Source organism: Narcine bancroftii, chromosome 5, assembly GCF_036971445.1.
Source record: "Narcine bancroftii isolate sNarBan1 chromosome 5, sNarBan1.hap1, whole genome shotgun sequence".
Lineage (NCBI taxonomy): Eukaryota > Metazoa > Chordata > Chondrichthyes > Torpediniformes > Narcinidae > Narcine > Narcine bancroftii.
In genome coordinates, this window is record NC_091473.1 from 20,961,335 (window position 1) to 20,981,259 (window position 19,925).

Here is a 19,925-nt window from a genome sequence, read left to right on the forward strand (position 1 = left end):
TTTTACTTCAAGTTCAAACTTCATCAAAACAAAAGGAAACTGACTATGAGGGAATGGTCCTCCTGTGAGTGAAAAGGCCATTTGAACTTGTTTTCACTGTATCAGACAGTGTTGGCATGTTGCATGTTGTATGCACATCTGTGGTATAATTCTTTATTTTAATCGCCTATGTGATGTATGCATGCAGGTGCTGACATCACAAAGCCTTCTCAGTAAGTTATTTGTTGATTTACATCGCCATAAAGTAATTGGCAGACGAACTCAGCCAGGCTGCTAAAGTACCCATGACCTAGATCTCGGAACCCAGTCAATTTTGACTGGCCCTGCCCTGTCCAACCTTTTCGCATCGCGGGATTCCCAGGTAGATAAAGGGTCAAATTGCCCTGTTTACCCACTTGTTCACCGCAGTGTGAAAAGGCCTAGAGATGCAGCAAGGAGAATGGAGAGCTAATAACCCAGAAAGAGAGATTTAGAGAAGACTATGGTAACAGACTAATAGAGAGCAGAATTGAGGAAATTTTGGGGATCATATGATTCTTGCTTTTATTACTTTTACGATGTTCTTCACCATTCATTGTTATAACAGCCTGCTCTCCTTCACTCCCTCGGGGAGCTATCCATTGCAATATCAGCAGGTCCATGTTCCAAGATCACACTATGGACTTGAAGAGGCATCACTATTACCAGTCTCACTTCCACTCCACTACCACTTCAGGCAAACAACTTCAGAAGACTGGATCAACACAGGCATGAAATACTACCTGTCGCTTGACAAAACATCAGAAAACTCAGCTTCTCTGCATGATACTAATCACCTGAGATATCTGAACAATACCAGGGCATCTGCTCAATGTTTGACAAAGAAAGTCAAATGACACAGTTCTCCTCAGCTGGATGTCTACACCATCAAGGTGAAAAGGTGGGCTCAGCACAGACGGAGACCTGACAGGAATAATCAGTGGAAAGTGAAATGACACACAAGAGATTTCACTGATAGAATAAAGAGCAATGCAAACATTGATTCAATTCAGAGCAAACCTGGGGGACACCATTTCAGTTTTGCAACATGTTCCTCAGAGGACTCCATACCATATCCTGAATCTCAAACAATCTGAACTCTGTGCAGCCTATTATAGATACTGGCAAATTGTCAGCACTCAAAATCCTGGAAAGGGAATAATTTCAATTAAAGCAACAATAAACCCAGCCTTAAAGCAGTTTCTAAACGCTGGACTTTTTTTTCTAGAATCAGTATGTCACAATTTACCAAGTGATGATTTTGATGTCAATAATAACTGAATTAATTATGCATGTGAAATTATTTTAACATTATATTTTAAAAAAACACATTTGGACATCAAGTTTTCTTCTGGTTTTTTTTCCACTGTGATTCTTTATATTTGACCAATTTGAGGTTGAATCGTAGGCATAATTATAAGCATCTGCAGTCCTTCAAAATACCATGATGGAGTCAAATGTATCACCATTTTAGGTTGTGGTGCTATAATTAAATTGAGATTAACCAAGTTTAAATGGAAATACCCTACCATGACATAAACAAATCAATGTTCTATTAGTAGCCCTTAACCAAACATTGATGTAAACAGAGAAACAGAAATTGCAGGTGCTGGAATCTTGAGCAGACAAAGATTGCTGGAGGAACTCAACAGGTCAGAGTGTTCATAGGTAGAAATGGTCAAAGCTTTGTGTATGGTTCACTGTTCCCTCTAAACCAGTGGTTCTCAACCTTTTTCTTTCCATTCACATAGCACTTTAAGTAATCCCTATGCCATCGGTACTCTGTAATTAGTAAGGGATTGCTTAAGGTGGTATGTGAGTGGGTACGGAAGGTTGAGAATAGCTGCTCTAGATCCAATTGTGATTGAAATATTTTGCTTGAGAAAAATTGTCATTGGCCCATTTCCTTTAGAGTTATGAAACTGTGCACATAATGAGTCAATTAGGTACGATTTCCACCCAGGTATGACCTCAAGCAATCGCTTGTTAATTACAGAGCCCTGATGGCATAGGGGATTACTTAAAGAGGCATGTGAGTAGAAAAAAAAGTTGAGAACCACTGCTGTAAGTTGTGCATGTGTGTGCGCACGCACATTTTGCAACCAATGCATAAAGGAAATTAATGTATGCACAAAGATTCGTTAGTTAAAATAATGTAGTAATTAATAATTATACTTATGGAAAATAACCCCTTCTGTTTCTGTTAACTAGCTAGTCGGTTTCTCAAATACCAAATTCGCGCATCACTAATTTATGTTACCTCACCTTTATATTAAAATATGCCAATATAATTTTATTAGCCATGAAAGATACGCTATGCCAAAATGATTTTGAAACAATTTCAAGTTTACATTTGCACAAACATTCAATGCGCACATACAGTGTCACTGGAAAAAAAAATGCACAACATAAGATTTTTGCGCCCACTGACTACTAAAGCAGAAACCTAATAGCTTGAATACACCGAGATTGTCTGATCTCGGAAGCTAAGTCTCCAGGGGAGACTGCCAAGGAACACCAGGTGCTGTAGGTTTCTGTGAGGGGTGCTGGACAAAGAATTTCATGCACGTTACATTCTAAATATAGTATTACATGACAATAATGTAACCTAAAGAACATTGATCTAGACCTTAATCAAGACAAGAGGGAAGGGGGTGAGATTAAAAAGAGGAAAGAAGCCGAGAAGGGGCGAGAGATGATAATGTATAGGACAGAGGGTGAGTGAGATGAAGAAAGGAGGAGATGAGTGAAAGGAATGTTAGAGAAATGGAAAGAAAAAGAAGTAGGTAAAGATGGAAGCAGTGGAATCAGAGGGGTGTGTGGGTTACCTAAAATGAGAAAAAGCAATGTTCATACAGTTAGGTTTAAGGATGTCCATGAGGAATATCATGTGTTACTGCTCATGTTTAGCCTAATCCTGACAATGGATGAAGCCAAGGACAAACGTTGTAGGATGGTTGTGGAGGGTTAAAATGATTAGCTGCAGGAAACTCAGGTTTAGACCCACCACAGAGCACAGACAGATTGGGCCAGTAAATGTCCCCTGATATTCTCATTCAATGCATTCATCAAATGGATACACCACATCAATTTATAAACCATTTATAATGTGGTAACAGATCTCAGCATGCTTCACAGATGCTTTATGAAGCAAAGTATGACAGATCCACAGCAGGGAGATGGAGCACAGATAACATCTTGAACTGGGAAAAGGAAGCATAAAATATTCAGGGGGAAGCTTCAGACTTTATTTAGCTCTAGTTACTGTGATTAAAATTGGGAATACACAAAAAGGCCAGAATTGGAACAACTAGAGCAGCTAGAAAGATTGTACTAAATCAGAGAGGAGTGAATTGTAATGGAAGATTTAAACCGTGTTTTTTTTTACTTTTGCAGCCCTTGCTTCTGCAAAGAACCTGTTTGTTTTTTTAGAATCAGCAGACATAATCTAATTTACACTATGGGGCCAAGGGATGGATATGAATTAGTAGATACACCTAAATTCCACCATGGGGCCAGGATGCAGTTGAATCAGAAGACATAATCTAATTTACACTATGAGGCCCAGGGATGCATATGACACATCTAAATTCCACCATGAGGCCCAGAGATCCAGTTTTCTTTTGTTGGTCGCAGACTGTCAGGAGACCTTGAAGATAATTAAATCATTTGTTCAAAGAGATAAGCTATGAAGTAAACAACTTTTGGGTAATATAAGCCATGGTCCACCTGCTGAAGTTTGAGACTCTCCGGGAGGTGGCAAAATCTCTCAGCAAGAAGAAGAACTTCTACAGTCCAGCTAACGTCCCAGTTGAGGGAGGTGGAGAAGCTGCTATTGGCGCCCAGACAACCTACTACAAGTGTGCAGTCATTGCCTCACTTCGGCAGTTGGGGCCAGTCCAGGCATTGATAAGTATAGTTGGGAAGGGCTAGCATATTGTAGTTTGAAATCAGCTTTTGAATTTGTAATAAACATTTGAATAAACTGAACTGCTCTCAATGTGTGTGTCTATTTTCTTTCAGTAGCTCAAACATTGTGACCAATCTAAAATGAGAAGTTCAAGTTTACCCAGGACATAAATCTACACATAATCTACTACAATTGAAGTTAAAGGCAGAGAATAGCCATTTTCAGGTGCATCCTCCACCTTGAGGGTTGCTGCAGGAGCGGATCCCAGACTGAAGACTCACCTTTCAGGTGGCAGCCCTAAAAGGTTGCTACAGCCCACCTAAAAGGGCCTGTTGTTCCAGAGACGCCTCGTAGCGCCTCCGCATATGAAGGACACAGGGTAACTCGTGCCACCCATCATAAATATGCGGCCGTCTCTATGTTTCCCACCTGCGTGGGGGTTTATGGGTAGGGAAGACAGTCATGACTATGCCACATTTTGAGCAGCAGAGAGCGGCCCTGATGCAGGGCGTCCAGCCGGGCTGTGAAAGCCCGCACCAGCCGCCCCCATCCCGCTGCCTGAAGCCGCCCTCTCCGCTGCCCAACAGCTGTCCCCTGCCCCCTCCCTGCTGCCTGACCGACCCTGCCTTACTAGGGAGGGGAGGTCGGCAGTACGTCAGGGCAGGGGTGGCCAGCGGGGAATGTCGGGGCTGTCGGGCAGCGGGGAGGGGGGCTGTCAGGCAGTGGGGAGGGGAGCAGTTGGGCAGTGGGGAGGGGAGCTGTCAGGCAGCTGAGGGGGGGTTGTCGGGTTGTGTGGCGGGGGGCTGTCAGGCAGCAGGGAGTTGGGTCGCCAGCTGATAGTGTCATCAGCCCGCCGCTTAGCAGCTGCTTTCAAGCAGCTCCATTCACGTGCCTTGGGGAACTTCAGTGCTCCGGCGATTATCCCTTCTAGAGGAGGGTTAGAAAGTGTGCCCCAGAGGTGCCTCCTGCTCTTTCAGGTGGGTACCCTGAGAGTCACATAGGGGTAGAATATGCGGCTTTACATCAGAGTATTCTGGCCACCTGAAAGAGCCTAATGTAATGTATTTGGATTTCCAGAAGGCATCTGATATGGTATCATATAAAGATGACATAAAAGGGGTCACATTATTGAAGTAAGCATGTTAACATGGATGGAAGACACCTGAATACACAGAAAACAAAATCAAAATAAACCAGCCTTTTTCATGCTGGATGTAACTAGTGGTGAGCTCCAAGAGTCAATTATCCTCAATTATTGATCACCAACATTAATGCTTTGGCCAAGGGACAGAGTGCAAGGTTCAAAGTTGCTGATGACATGAAAATGGGTGCCCACACTTTCATCAACTGCTCCCGGATTATACTGTCCATGGGCACACTTGGAGCAATTTGAAGTTGTCAAATTGCTGACCAACTCAACTATCTTTGGGTTGTAGGAGGAACCCAGGGGTAACCCAAACAATCATTGGGACAATATGCAAACACAGAAGATCAGGATGGAACCCTTTCTCTGACCCTCCCAGCTGTGTTACCGTGCTACCCAGTGGCTAACATTTCAGAGGACAAGCAAAGTCAAGCCCAAGATTAAGATGGAACTGATAAATCTAGAAAGAGGAAAACAGAGGTAAAAACATAATGGGAAATGCAAGAAATCAACATCAAAGGTATTGCTGGTTACTCCTTCTGGGAGTGGGGGTTCTGGAAGCCAGAGAGCAAAGTGCTAGAATCTCTTTGCCAGGCAGAAAGCATCCCACATTTTTTAGCCTGAGTTTCACATCCATTTTAAGTTAGATTTTCCATCATTATTGGCTCAGATGTCATGGTCAATTTTCAACAACTGAAGGAGTCCAGCTTTAATTTCACCCTTTCAGCATGGACAGAGATCATTTGGAACATCAAGCTCCAATGCAAAGACAAGGAAGAATGATAGCTCCCTTCCTTCCAGCTTCCTGAAACATTTTACTTCATGTGCACACCCACTCTCCTTGGAAGCCCCAAAACTGATTGAACACTGGCTAAATGGTGGGACATTAGAGAAACAGTAGAAGACGTTGTTCTCAACAAAAGAATATTCCAGTTAAAACTAAGGACGGTAAGGGTGGGGAGTGCCAAGGATATGCATCAAATTAAAAGTTCATGCATACAGTCACCAAGAGTAGTGGGAAATAGGAATTTTTAAAAAGCTGCAAAGAACCAATACACAAGCAATAAAGAAAGGAAAAATATTTTCAAAAGTAAATTAGCACAAATTTTTTTTTTAAATTAGTTAACTAATGGCCAATTAGCTTAATGTCTGAAGTCAGCAACGTGGACATAGCTATCATTAAGGAAGAAATAGAAAGACATCTGAATAGAAATTGGTCCATCAGGAAAATTCAGCATGGATTCAGAAAGGGCAGGCCATATTTGACAAATTTAATGAAGTGGTTCAGGGATATAATGAGCTCAATGGATGGAGGGGAATAGGGAGATGCAAAGCACTTGGATTTCTAGACGGCATCTGTAAGGGGCCTCAAAAAAGACTTCCAGAAGCTAAGGGTGCGGGGGCTGGGTGGGGAGAGAATGTTGGTAAAGTATTAGGATGGATAGAGGATTAGTTAACCAATAGAAGGGAGAGGTGGTACTACTGTAACGGCAGTGTTGCTGTTGGTGCGTACCCGGGACAGTGGAGAGTAAGACACAGCACTGATTCGATGGATTCAGCAGCTGGCAGCTCTGCACAGGCTTTAAACCACTTGCTAAAGGAGCAGATGGTGTAAGTAAAATCCTCCAACCGCAGAGGTATATTCCCAAGTTGGCAACACCTAGTCTCAGCAATGGCCATGAGGGGTTGCAGACTCTGAGGAGCAGTGGATCAGTGCAAGGCACCAGAAATGGGGAGAACACTCCCCCCTTAATAAATCTGAACAGACTCTCTTTTGCTTCTCTTTCTCTCTTACTGTAAGGGGCACTGGACAACACTAATCGTGGCTCTTTGTGCGCCTTAAGGCAGGCAGAGAGCAATTTTGTGTATTATTACATGTTCTGTACTATTACATGACAATAAAGGTATCTTAAATCTTATTTCTCTGATTGGAAATCAATGGTGAGTAGAGCATTGCAAGGATCAGTGCTGCTTTTGCAACTGTTCATGATGTACATTGACAATTTGGATGAGGGAGTATCAAAGATTGCTGATGACACCAAATTGTGCAGTAAAGCAAATTTTGCAGAGGATGCTGAGGCTGCAAAGGTTAAGTGAGTGGGTGAGGGTCTGGCAGACTATGTTGGTAAGTGCAAAGTCAACTGTTTTGGACTGGGGGGGGGCAGGGGAAATCACATTATTCTTCAAATGGTGAAAGCTTGCAGCATGCTGCTGTGTAGAAGGACTTGTGAGAGCTTGTGCACGAATTGCAAAAGGTTGTTTTGCAGGTGCAAAAAAATAATCAAGGCAACAAAATAAAATGCTGGCTTTCAATACAAGAGAATTGAATTTAAGAACAGGGAGCTTCTGCTGCAACTGTACAGGGTACTAATAAGGCTGCACCTGGAGTATTGTGTGCAGTTTTGATGTCCTTGCTTGAGAAAAGATCTGCTTGCTTTGGAGGTGGTGCAGAGGAGGTTCATCAGCTTTATTCAGGGACAAGGGGATTAAACTATAAGGAGATTGAGTTGCCTAAGACTATACTCATTGGAATTCAGAAGAATGAGAGGGCATCTTGTAGAAATGTAAAATTATGAAAGGGAATAGATAAGATAGAAACAGGAAAGTTGTTTGCCCTGGTAGGTGAAATAGGGGACATAGTTTCAAGATTGGTGGGGGGGGGAGAGGGGGAAGAGAAGTTTTAAAATAGTCTTTTCCAAAGTGTTGTGTATCTGTGGAATTCTTTGCTCAACAAAGCTGTGGAGGCTTAAATACATTTAAGACAAAACTTGATGGATTTTTGCACTGTAGGCAAACTCAGCTGGAGTTGAGTACATGGCCAGATTAGCCATGATCTTATTAAATTGTAGAGTAGACTCAACAGGCCAAATGACCTTCTCTTGCTCCTATTTCTTACATTTTTTTTCCATTGGCCTACCGCGCAACGAGTTTCTCATCTATCCTCAGTTTTTCTTCTCATATCCTTATGTAACGTCATCCAGGAATTTTTAATGCCTGGTAATCCTTGAATTATCAATCAGATGAGAATATTTCCCCTTATTACTGTCAGAACCCTTAATGATATTGTCTACCTCGATACAATCCCCTCTCATTCTTTCCAAAGAGAACAATTACAACATTTGCAATCCAACCATGTGGATCACAAGCATCCAACTAAATCCTTTTTTTTAACCTTCTCTTGGACCGTCATAAATGTTCTAAAATCTGACCGCCAGCACTGGAGGCAATTTTTACATCCATCTGCATGATATCTGCTCCACAATATCACACATGATTGTGCAGAATCGGAATAAAAGCTTCAAAACAGTTAAAAGACTAGAAAAAAAGATTATTGAGTACTAAAACATCATTAACAGGAGGAGCAGTGCCTCTCTGGTCCATTGGGACTCGTGTCTTAAATTTTTAGGTTTTAAATTTAGACATACAGCATTTTGGCCCACGAGTCCATGCTGCTCAATTACATCCAAATAACCAACAGTCCCCAAACGTTTTGAAACCGAAGCCCACAGGGGAAACCCACGTAGACACGGGAAGAACGTACAAACACCTTACAGACAGCGCCAGATTCAAACCTCAGTCCCGATCGCTGGTGCTGTAACAGTGTTGTGCTAACTGCTATGCCAACCTTGCCACCTCATGGTAGTTTCCACTCTCTCTGAGTTGAGTTAGTTACAAGCAGACACTTGCTTCTTGTATAACCCAATGAGCTGACAATTAAGACAAAATGCAACGTTGGAAAAGAAGAGGAAATGGACATCTTGAAAGAAGACAAGCCAGTAATGCATCAATCGAAAAACACCCCAAAATATGTGTGTGCTTCTGCATGTGGGGCACACAAGATTATGCAATGAAGAGTCAGCCAGTGCTCATGCCCCTACACCCCATTCATCAGCGATCATTATTTCACTCACAAACATCAAACAACTCTGACAAAGTTCAGCCAATGACTTGAGCGGGAACTATAGGTTTAGGTTTAGGATCCCTCTACTGGTAATCCACATAATTGCATTATATAAACAAAACAGATTCAAGGTAATAATGTGGACTGGAGACAAAAGAGCATTGAGAGAGAAAACAAATTATCAGCTGGCTGTTGATCGGGGTGAAATGCAATTTTTTTTTAGGTGCAGGAGCTCACCAAAAACGGCAACAAGGAGTCTCACGAGACCTAACCTTGACGGCCGCCATGTTGTAATTGACATGGCATAATTGACAGCGAACTGTAGATCTACAATGTAGGACAACTGGTTGTGAAAGAAACAGGAATGTCCAGAATAGAGAACAATGCTCATGGGTGGGGGGGGTTTAGGGTCATCTTATACACCACCACCCTGAGCATGGGTATGCCATAAGGTGCCAGAGCGGCCCCGAAGAGGCCCGATGAAATGCATGAGCGGCCCGATGAGGTGCCAGAATGGGGCTCCAGTGAGCTACGGCAGCCCTGCACCCCGGGTCTTGATGTTCAGAGAATCTTCTACATATCCAGATTTATTGAACAGTGCTTCACATCTGATAGCTGCCATTTGTGGAGGCCACAGTGAGAAACACAATCACAGTTGTACGGAGCATAAATACTCCATTTGGCCCACCATCTCTTTGGCCACTCTTTTGTTCATCTCCACTAATCCTATTTGCTTATATTAGGTCCATGTCCTTCTGTTCTGTGGCTATGTACATGCATGTCTGAATATCTCTTAAATATAATGTATGTCTCTTAGAGATACTGGGTGTAATCAATTCTACCACCTCCTCTGGTGATGTTTTCCAAGTACCATCTACTTTCTGTGGAAGAACCTTTCCACTGGATCCACTTTAAAACCATTTCTTCTCACCTTCAACCCATACCTTCCTGTTTTTGATACCTCTTCCATGGGAAAAAGATTTTGAACATCTATCTAGCTGTGCCTCTCATAGTTTTAAGTACTTGAATCAGGTTGTTCAAATTTAGTTAGAATGCTCTGCCATGAACACAAAGATAAGAATATTTCAGGAGAGCTATGGTCGTGATTTCATTAATGCACTAACCACTCAGTCAAGGGACAATTTCATAAAAGGGTAGGTTCATTGTGAAACTATCTACATGCTAGCTTGTTACAAAGGTTGAGAACAGGGCTTGAATTTGGAGTCAGACTGATAATGTTTTCTGGCCCAGTGCATTCACATTGACCATCAAGCATCCATTTACATCAAACCAACATTTGTCCCATTTCATTCTCCTCACAATCCCATCAATTCTCCCTTTGCCACCCCCCCCACCTAGATAATACTCCTCACCTATACACTAGGGACAATTTATAGTGGCCAATTACCTTCCCAACACTCAAATCTATGGGATACTGAAGAAAATGGAGCATGGGAGGGGAAGACACACGCGACTTGCAAGCTGCACACCAGGCAGTACTCAAGGTCAGGATTAGTCCTGGGTTACTGGAACTGTGAGGATGCAGCACAATGCACTACTGCACCACTGAGCCACCCAGACGTGAGCAACCCCAGCAGGCATCTACACCATCAAGAGATTCCTCACTTATCATTATCAAAAAAATAACCTTGTTTTCAGATTCTTCATCCATAACTGCCATGAATGAGAATCGTGTTTATCCCAGTTTACATTTCGTCTTCAGAGCCTACGTTTTTAAAATTGGACCAAAGGCAATCCACTTCCAAGTGATAACCTGATGGTTGACAATAAAACTGAACACACATCCCCTCCTTTATGCTCCGGGCTCATTCAATCTCCACAAAACTAAACACCAATAAAAATAAAATGCTTTCCTGTTCCAAGAGGAATGGTAATCAGAGGACACAGATTTATAGTAACTGGTTGGAGGAGGAAAGGACAAATGTTTTTACATAAAGAATTGTTATGATCTAGAATGAGAATGGGCATAGATTCACCACTAGCTTTCAAAAAGATTTGGTGAAAATGGAGGCAGAGGGAATGATCAAGGGGAACGGGTGGAATTTGAAGAACTATTGGAATATGTTTGGTAAAATAACTGATGCAATAACAGTAATTCAAATACCTCCTTCTTACTTGAATTTGTATGTCACGATTCAAATTACAATCAGTCTAACATAAGAACCAATGTTAATGCAGATAGAAGAAATCCCAGATAACACTGCAAAAAAGTGAAAAGCATACTGGGAAAAGAGAGGGTGGCAAGGAAAGAAGTGCCCAAGAGAAGGAAGAACAGTATCAGGGCTGAAGTGGAAAATTCTGCACGTGAATTGCATAATGGCTGAGTGAGCGGATGCTGTTGAAGTGATAATGAAGTTTGAAGAGGCAGAAGTCAATTACAAAAGGGAAAAGATCATTCCTGCCAAATGAGTCAGAATGCGGCATATCGGGAGACAGAATGCCAGTGAAATGTGGCCAGGAATGGGAAACACAACTCTGATTGTTGTTCAATACCTTTTGTAAATAGAGAAAATATTGAAGTGTATTAGGAATGCACTTTGAACAGTCACTCTGAGTAATTCCAAATTGCCATAGGTCCTTTTGTAAGAATTATACCTGCATCATGCACACTCCAGCAGATGCTTTTTTTTCTAAAATTCATGGCTTTTTTAGGTAATTTAGCTGATGATGTGTCTGCCAGCCATTTGAAGATCTATCCAATCAGTACAGTTTGTCTGCTTCTTGCACTTTGCACATTCGCCTTTAAGCCCTTGTCAAATGCCTTTCAAATTTCACCACAGAAATGCACTCATTGATCTAACCTGTCCATGCCAACAAAGTTGCCTGCCCAAACTAGTCCCATTTGCCCATGTTTGTGCCATATCCCTCTTAACCATGTACATGTCAAAATGACCTTTAAAAATTATAATTGTGCCAGCCTCTATTTATTTTCTCTGGCAGGTTGTTCCATGCACCTACCACCATCTGTGTGTGAAAAAAAGTGACTCTCAGGACTCTTTAAAATCTTTTCCCTCTCACATTAAATTTTTTAATTTTAATTTTTAACCTAATCTACGATCCTCATGATTTTATACATCTCTATAAAGTCCCCACTCAGCCTCCTCAGCTCCAGGGAGAAAGGTTCAAGCCTATCCAGCCTTTTTTGTTATTCAAGCCTGCTAATCCTGGTAACATTTATTATGAATTATTTCTGCACCCATTCAGCTTGAAAGCTTTCCTATAGTTGAGTATGCGGAATGGCACACAATACTCCAAGTGCAATCTCATCAACATTTTGAACAGGGGTTGCTGTAGTCAGTGTCTTGACCATTGAAGGCAAGCATGCCAAATGCCTCTTTCACCACCCTGTCTACCTTCTATTTACTGTACGTCCTGTCCTTGTTTAACCTACCAAAGTGCAACACTTCACACGTGCCAGAGGCAAATTCCATTTGCTATAATTTGGCCTACTTTTCCAGTTCATTTTGATCCTTCAATCATCCAAGTGGTTAATGTGGATGACAAGCAACAGGCGAACCATCAATAATCCCTGTCGTACACTAAGGTACTGCCATCCGTGCGGTACCGGATGTACCGCCTGCAAGCTCACACCAAGACACAAGAGAAACTTGTCCGTGAACTACTCTTTGCAGACGATGCCGCTTTAGTTGCCCATTCAGAGCCAGCTCTTCAGCGCTTGACGTCCTGTTTTGCGGAAACTGCCAAAATGTTTGGCCTGGAAGTCAGCCTGAAAAAAACTGAGGTCCTCCATCAGCCAGCTCCCCACCATGACTACCAGCCCCCCCACATCTCCATCGGGCACACAAAACTCAAAACGGTCAACCAGTTTATCTATCTCGGCTGCACCATTTCATCAGATGCAAGGATCGACAATGAGATAGACAACAGACTCGCCAAGGCAAATAGCACCTTTGGAAGACTACACAAAAGAGTCTGGAAAAACAACCAACTGAAAAACCTCACAAAGATAAGCGTATACAGAGCCGTTGTCATACCCACACTCCTGTTCGGCTCCGAATCATGGGTCCTCTACCGGCATTACCTACGGCTCCTAGAACGCTTCCACCAGCGTTGTCTCCGCTCCATCCTCAACATCCATTGGAGCGCTTTCATCCCTAACGTCGAAGTACTCGAGATGGCAGAGGTCGACAGCATCGAGTCCACGCTGCTGAAGATCCAGCTGCGCTGGATGGGTCACGTCTCCAGAATGGAGGGCCATCGCCTTCCCAAGATTGTGTTATATGGCGAGCTCTCCACTGGCCACCGAGACAGAGGTGCACCAAAGAAAAGGTACAAGGACTGCCTAAAGAAATCTCTTGGTGCCTGCCACATTGACCACCGCCAGTGGGCTGATATCGCCTCAAACCGTGCATCTTGGCGCCTCACAGTTTGGCGGGCAGCAACCTCCTTTGAAGAAGACCGCAGAGCCCACCTCACTGACAAAAGGCAAAGGAGGAAAAACCCAACACCCAACCCCAACCAACCAATTTTCCCCTGCAGCCGCTGCAACCGTGTCTGCCTGTCCCGCATCGGACTTGTCAGCCACAAACGAGCCTGCAGCTGATGTGGACTTTTACCCCCTCCATAAAAATCTTCGTCCGCGAAGCCAAGCCAAAGAAGAAGAAACACTAAGGTACACAGACCCCAAACCTGAATAACAACCCTCCACTCTCACTCTCTGGCTGCTACCATCAAGCCATTTCTGTATCCAATTGGGCATCTTATCCTGGATCTCATGCATTCTGACCCTCTGGATGAGCCTAACATCCAGGACCTTGTCAAAGCCTTTCAAAAATCCATGCAAACAATGTCGATGGGCCAACCCTACAAATCCACCTAGTCATCTTTTTAGACAACCATCAAACTCATTAGATATGATTTCACACACACAAAGCAATGCTGACTATCCTAATCAATTCTTGCCTTTCCTAACACATGTCGAACCTACCCCTCAGAATGTTCTAACTGAACCTGATTCCACCATCCTCTCAGAGGTAGATTTTCTATCAACTGAAGCACCAGCAGTATCAGTCAGATTCATTCAGAAAATTGTATCCACAATCACGCCTTGGGCAAACAGCCTCAGCAACAACAAACAGGAGAGCCCAGAATCAAGCTTTAAGGCCAATAATGTCTGCACAAAAGACAATGCCAGATTAACCTAAATTTCTTCTTGCTGCATTCAATCCATACCCCTCCAGTCTTTGCATAGTTATGTGTCCAACAGGAAGCCTCTTAACACCATGATCGTATCTCCTTCTGCCACTACCCTGGCAGCCTGTACCAGGCACCTACTAGACTGTGTATGAAAACATACCCTGCACATCTCATTTATGCATTCCTCTTCTCATTTTAAATGCATATTCTCTAGTATTTGACAAAGATTCTGACTCTCTATCCTCAATGCCTGTCATCATTTTATAAATCCATCAGGTCTTTCATCATCCTCTAAATAAACAAGCCTAGTTTGTCCAAACTGTCCCTGCAATCCTGTTGCCTTTCCAAAGCTTCCACATCCTTCCTGTAATGAGCAACCAGAATTGCACATCACATTCTATGTGCAGTCTGACCAAAATTTTATATGGCAGCAATAGATTTCCATGCTCACATACTCAATGCAATGAAAGCAATCATGTCACCTGCCAAATTCACTACTGGAGCTACTCGCATTTGTAGCCAACTGCTACAAAGAAACACACACTCTCGCAGTGTGGGAGGTTAAGCACTGAGATTTATTGAGGCTGGAAAGGCTCCCGCTATTTGTTTGATTGGCTGACATCAGCTGCATGAATTACAACAGCGGATGGGAACATTCTTGCATGTGAATACCCTTCTTCCTCAGCCTGTTATTGCTCTGTTAGCTGACCAGCTTGGCCAGTGCCATTTTAGGGCTGCTGGTCTTGTACTGCTCCAGCTTTCAACCGGGCTAGTTCACTGTGTCAAAGGATGTGCTACAGTGTGTTATGCTGCTGTTGACTACAGCGCACGCCACGCAATGCGCCGGCTCGATTTCCGTAGTGGCGAGCTGCCATATCACCCATTTTTAGGGAGCTGTAGACTTTGACTTCCAGATCCCTCTGAACATCAATGCTGTTAACTACATACTTGACCTCGCAAAATGCTACACCTCACTTGGATTAAATTCCACCAATCGCTGTAACAGATTGAGGGGTTCCAATGCCAATTCCTGCAGAACACCGCTAGTCACGGACCTCCAGCCAGCAGAGCATCCTCTGCCACTAATGTGTCTTCAATGGAAGCAGATCCAAATCAAAATTATAAATTCACCATGGATCCCATGAACATTGATACTCTTCATCGGTCGACCATGAGGGACCTTGTCAAATGCCTAATTAAAGTCTGTGCAGACAATATCGATTGCCCTATCCTCATCAACCACTAATGACACCTCCTCAAAAAAACTCAGTCAAGTTTCTAAGACTTGACCTACTGTTAGATCTGCAAGAGAGTTATCACACAACAATGCTCTGCACAAAAACATGCTAATCAGGCTATTATTTTTCAAATACATGCAAACCTTATCCTTGAGTATCCTCTCCAATAGTTTCTCTACCACGAATCTGAGGCTCACTGCCTTATAGTTTCTTGGATTATTTCCTTTGTGAACAAATGAAAAATACTGGCTACTCTCCAGTCCTCCACATTCTCTCCTGATTCAAGTGATGGTACAAAGATCTTTGTCATGCTTCCAATCTCTCCTCTGGCCTCTTTCAATAACCTGAAATATATCCTATCTAGTCCTGTGGACTTATTCTCCTTAATGCCCTTTAAAAGACCAAGCCCCTCTTCCTTCTTTATCTTAAAATGTCCTAGCACATGAACATTTCCCACTGTGCTCAAGCTCTCCTTCATATCCTTCTTGGTGAATACCAATGTGAAGTCATTGTTCAGTACCTTGCCAAGGCCCTCTGCCTCTATCCTTTATCCTGGAGTAGTCCTACCCTCTCCCCAGTTGATTTTAAATGTAGTTAGAAAATGCTTTGGAATCTCTTTAATCCCATTCACCAAGGACATTTCATGGCTCCTTTTTTTAGCCTTCCTAAACTTCCGCGTATGCTTTCTCCTGCCATCTTTGTATTACTTGCGGGGCTTGCCTGCTTTTAGGTTCCTTTCTCATTCAGGCTAAATTCACCACCTCTCTCTTCATCCTAGATTCTCTTACCTCGCCATCCTTGCCCTGCCTTCTTACTGGAACATGACAGTTCTGCACTCTGATCAGCTGGTTCTTAAACAACAATCTGGACATGTGAGAAAGTAGAAAAATTTTGGCAAGATCTAAACCAGATATTAAATAAAATTACAGAAAACAATATACCAAAAAACCCAGAGATCTTCCTCCTAAGTAACATAAAAAACAAAGAATTTGGACTTGATTTGGATGGTGCACAAAAAAGATTTGTTAAGATAGCTCTAGCCGTAGCAAAAAAATGTATTATGTCAACCTGGAAATTGGAAGATAATTTGAAAATACAACAATGGTATATAGAAATGAATAAATGTATTCCATTAGAAAAAATAACATATAGTTTAAGAAATAATATTGAAATATTTGAACAAATATGGGAGCCTTACATGAAACACAATAGAGAAAACCTACCGGGGATATTCACTACCTAAATTAACGAAAGGAGAAGGAAATGAAAAGAATTGACTCAGTGGAATTTCTTGTTTCTTTTTATTGAATGACATTGTTTGACTGGTTTAATGTATCTTAGATTTTGTACTTTAAATGGATGGGGGGGGGAGATAGGGAGGGTGGGATGGGGGGGGAAGAAAATGACACTGTATATATTTGAAAAGGAAAATGTATGGTCAATGTGGTTTATGGTGTGAAAAATAAAAAAATTAAATAAAAAAAACCAACTGCCACACATCATTTGTAGACTTGCCCAGTAACAGTTTCTCAAAAATAAACGCCCATTAGTTTTTCACCAATGTCTTAATTTCTCGTCCAATGATTCAGTATTTACCCACAAGGTCCAGCCTTATCCTTATTTAACGCTATCTGAAACTCAAAGTGTGATCACTGACCCCAAAATAGTCTCCCACTGAATGGACAGTGAAATGGCCAGGGTTATTTTCCAATGCAAGCTCCAGTTGGGCCCCTCTTCGAGTTTTAGTATCCACTGACTGTTGCAACAAACTCTGTTGGATGTGTTGAAAAAATGCTTTCCAAATTAAGATTCTTGCACTAAGTCTCAGTCACAAAAACAATGAGCTCAATTCGCCATTACAATCATGTAAAATTAGAGCATGTGTCATAACTACATTAGCAGGATTTCTTCATAAAGTTATGATACCAAAATCTTCAGAGAGTGGCCAGAACTGCATAACTACAGATGAAAGTGCAGTTCACTGCAACTCTTAACACTATAATTAGCGATCTTGAGGAAAGTCAGCCAATTCAAAATCAAGTCAACTACTCCATTAATACAAATAAGCCATCATTTAAGATTGTGCAGACAGATACAGTCTGATCATGGCTTGGAGTATTCATGACAATAATATTGCCATTATATGAATATTTTAGAAATTATTTACATTTTTAATTACAGATATGTCAAGGAACCAATCATTACACACACAACACATCATGTAGCCTTACCTCTTTCCATTCCATTCATCAAAAAATTGTACAAGCACAGGAAATTGCTTTAGAGGAAATGATATCACTGGTAGGTAAAAACAGACCTTGGTATTAATCCTGCTCATGCATATAAAGGCTACAAATGACAAAAGCTATTTTTGCAGACCCATAGTATAAAGCATTGCTTCCCTTTAAGATGAATTGCTTTTGTCTGGGATCCATAGTAAAAGGGAAAATATATTTTTCTGCCAATATACCCAATGCACTGGGAATAATTTTGATTGTGGTCCAGATCTAGATCACTTAAATCAATTTCTGCACAGAAAGGTCAAGTCAGCTGGTGAGCCATGTGGGACCAGTGTAAGGCAAGTCACTTGTAAATTCAGATGCTCATAAAATTGGGCTCCAATCACCTTTGCTGAGATTTTTAACTGTGAAGACAGTGCTTTGCCCGTCCTAAAGACCAATGATATTCTTACCTTCCACAGAGGCTCTTTTCTGCAGAATGGTCACTGCCCCCTCAGCCACTTCCCCCTGCTGTTTTACTGGAGAAGTCTTCGAGCCCCAGCTGTCGGAGCCGACCCAGACAAAATGGCCTGCTTTGTTCGCTCTTTTGGCAGCTGCGAGAACATGCCTGTACAAAATAACCAACAGTTCTCAGTCAGGTGAGCACAATTTGAATACATCAAATGAAATGCTTAAATGGATATGATGATTAATGAACAACAAGCAAAGGTGCTCCGTCTAATCTGGTGATTCTCCTGTCTCATCTGATTGATGCTAAAATGAATCAATAACAACTGGTTGTTTGCAACATCTTGATTAGTAATGGGGACAGATTACACCGATAAAATGAGTATATGATCTAAAATCTTATTGCTGTATCGCATGAAAACAGGCCCTTTGGCTGTGCGAACCAGCCACATGCATTTACAGTGATCTTAAATAAATCCTTTTTTTTTCTTACCGCACATTCTTATCAGTTCCTCCAACATTCATTCACCCATGCATACAGGATGGGAAATATAGAGCAGCAGGTTAACGTGCCAAACCTTGCGCCTTTGAGATATGGGAAGAAGATGGAGAACCTGGAGCAGACCCACATTGTTAGTGGGAGAAAATGCAAAGTCCACGCAGAGCACTCAATGTCAGGATTGAACCCATGTCTCTGGCGTCTGTGTGTTGCCCCCTTCTTGTCGAAGGTGGCCACACTTGGACCATTCAAAATCCTTCATTATCAGCACGTGCTAATGATTGTCTCAATAAATTCTATTAAATACATGCTCTCTCCTCCAAGGATTTGGAGTCATTAACCATCCAACCTCTGACTTTTTGATAAACCAACCGTAGTCACCTGAGGAGCCAGGTGGAACTCCCAAAGTATCATCCATTTTAACCTGCCTTCATTCCTGCATAGGCCAGTCTGTCCTTGGGCTCGGCCACTGCTAGTGGGAGGCCCCACACAAATTTGAAGAACAGCATTTTATATTATGCCTGGAGTAGCCTGTGACCCAATGGCCTGAAAATGGACTTTTCCAGTACCTTCAGACTTGGAGCCAATGGTTCTACCAAGCAAGCTGTGACTGTCTCAGTAAAATGATGAGCTCTGTCACCATTTGCACAATTCAATATTACTTGCTACAAATTAGTCCAAGGCAGGATGTTTGAGAGGTCTGACTGTATAGTGACAAAGACTTTTGATTTTTTTTAAAATATGTAGACATGCAAACAAACCAAAACACTGAAGATGGCAGCAGCATTGAGTAAGCGGCAGATAGTTGGATGCCAGTTCTTGTGGAAATGGCCTTTCAACATTCACAACCATCATCATTTTCACCAATTCCCAATGACATTAGTTTTACCAGTTATTTAGTGCCACACTGTTGAATTTTCCCTTGATGACAAAGTTGGTCCCTCACCTCAATTCGAGAATTTTGTTCACACGTTCGTATTTTAGATAAAGGATGCTATGAGATTTGCAGCCAAGTGTTCTTGACAAACAAAAAGTGACCATCAGCGAGCAGATCTTCTGAGTAGAGTGACCATCAACAGCACCATCCACCATCCTACTGATTTCAAATCTGCTGATAATGTGGGAACTGACCTGACTGGACTTGCCCTGCTATGGTGGGCAGACCATACCAATGAAATTTTCCACTTCATTGTGTAGCTACCAGGGCTGCTTTTGCACTGAAATCCTTTCATGCTTCAATAAAAATGCTGATGAGATCCACAGTCTTGTTTGGACCCAATTCTCCATGTTACTTCTTGATATCATTCTTTGAACCGAATAGACGACGTCCAGCAATTGTAATGGTGAGAA

At 42.1% G+C, this 19,925-nt stretch overlaps 1 protein-coding gene across 1 annotated transcript in view; it reads right to left on the bottom strand.

Moving 5' to 3' along the window:
• Positions 1-19,925, bottom strand: part of LOC138763184 (metabotropic glutamate receptor 7-like) — a 583,408-nt gene that overhangs the window by 416,210 nt on the left and 147,273 nt on the right. The window contains exon 3 of the mRNA XM_069936932.1: positions 18,082-18,236. Coding sequence (XP_069793033.1) covers positions 18,082-18,236 — 155 coding nt within the window. The remainder of the gene's footprint in view (positions 1-18,081; positions 18,237-19,925) is intronic.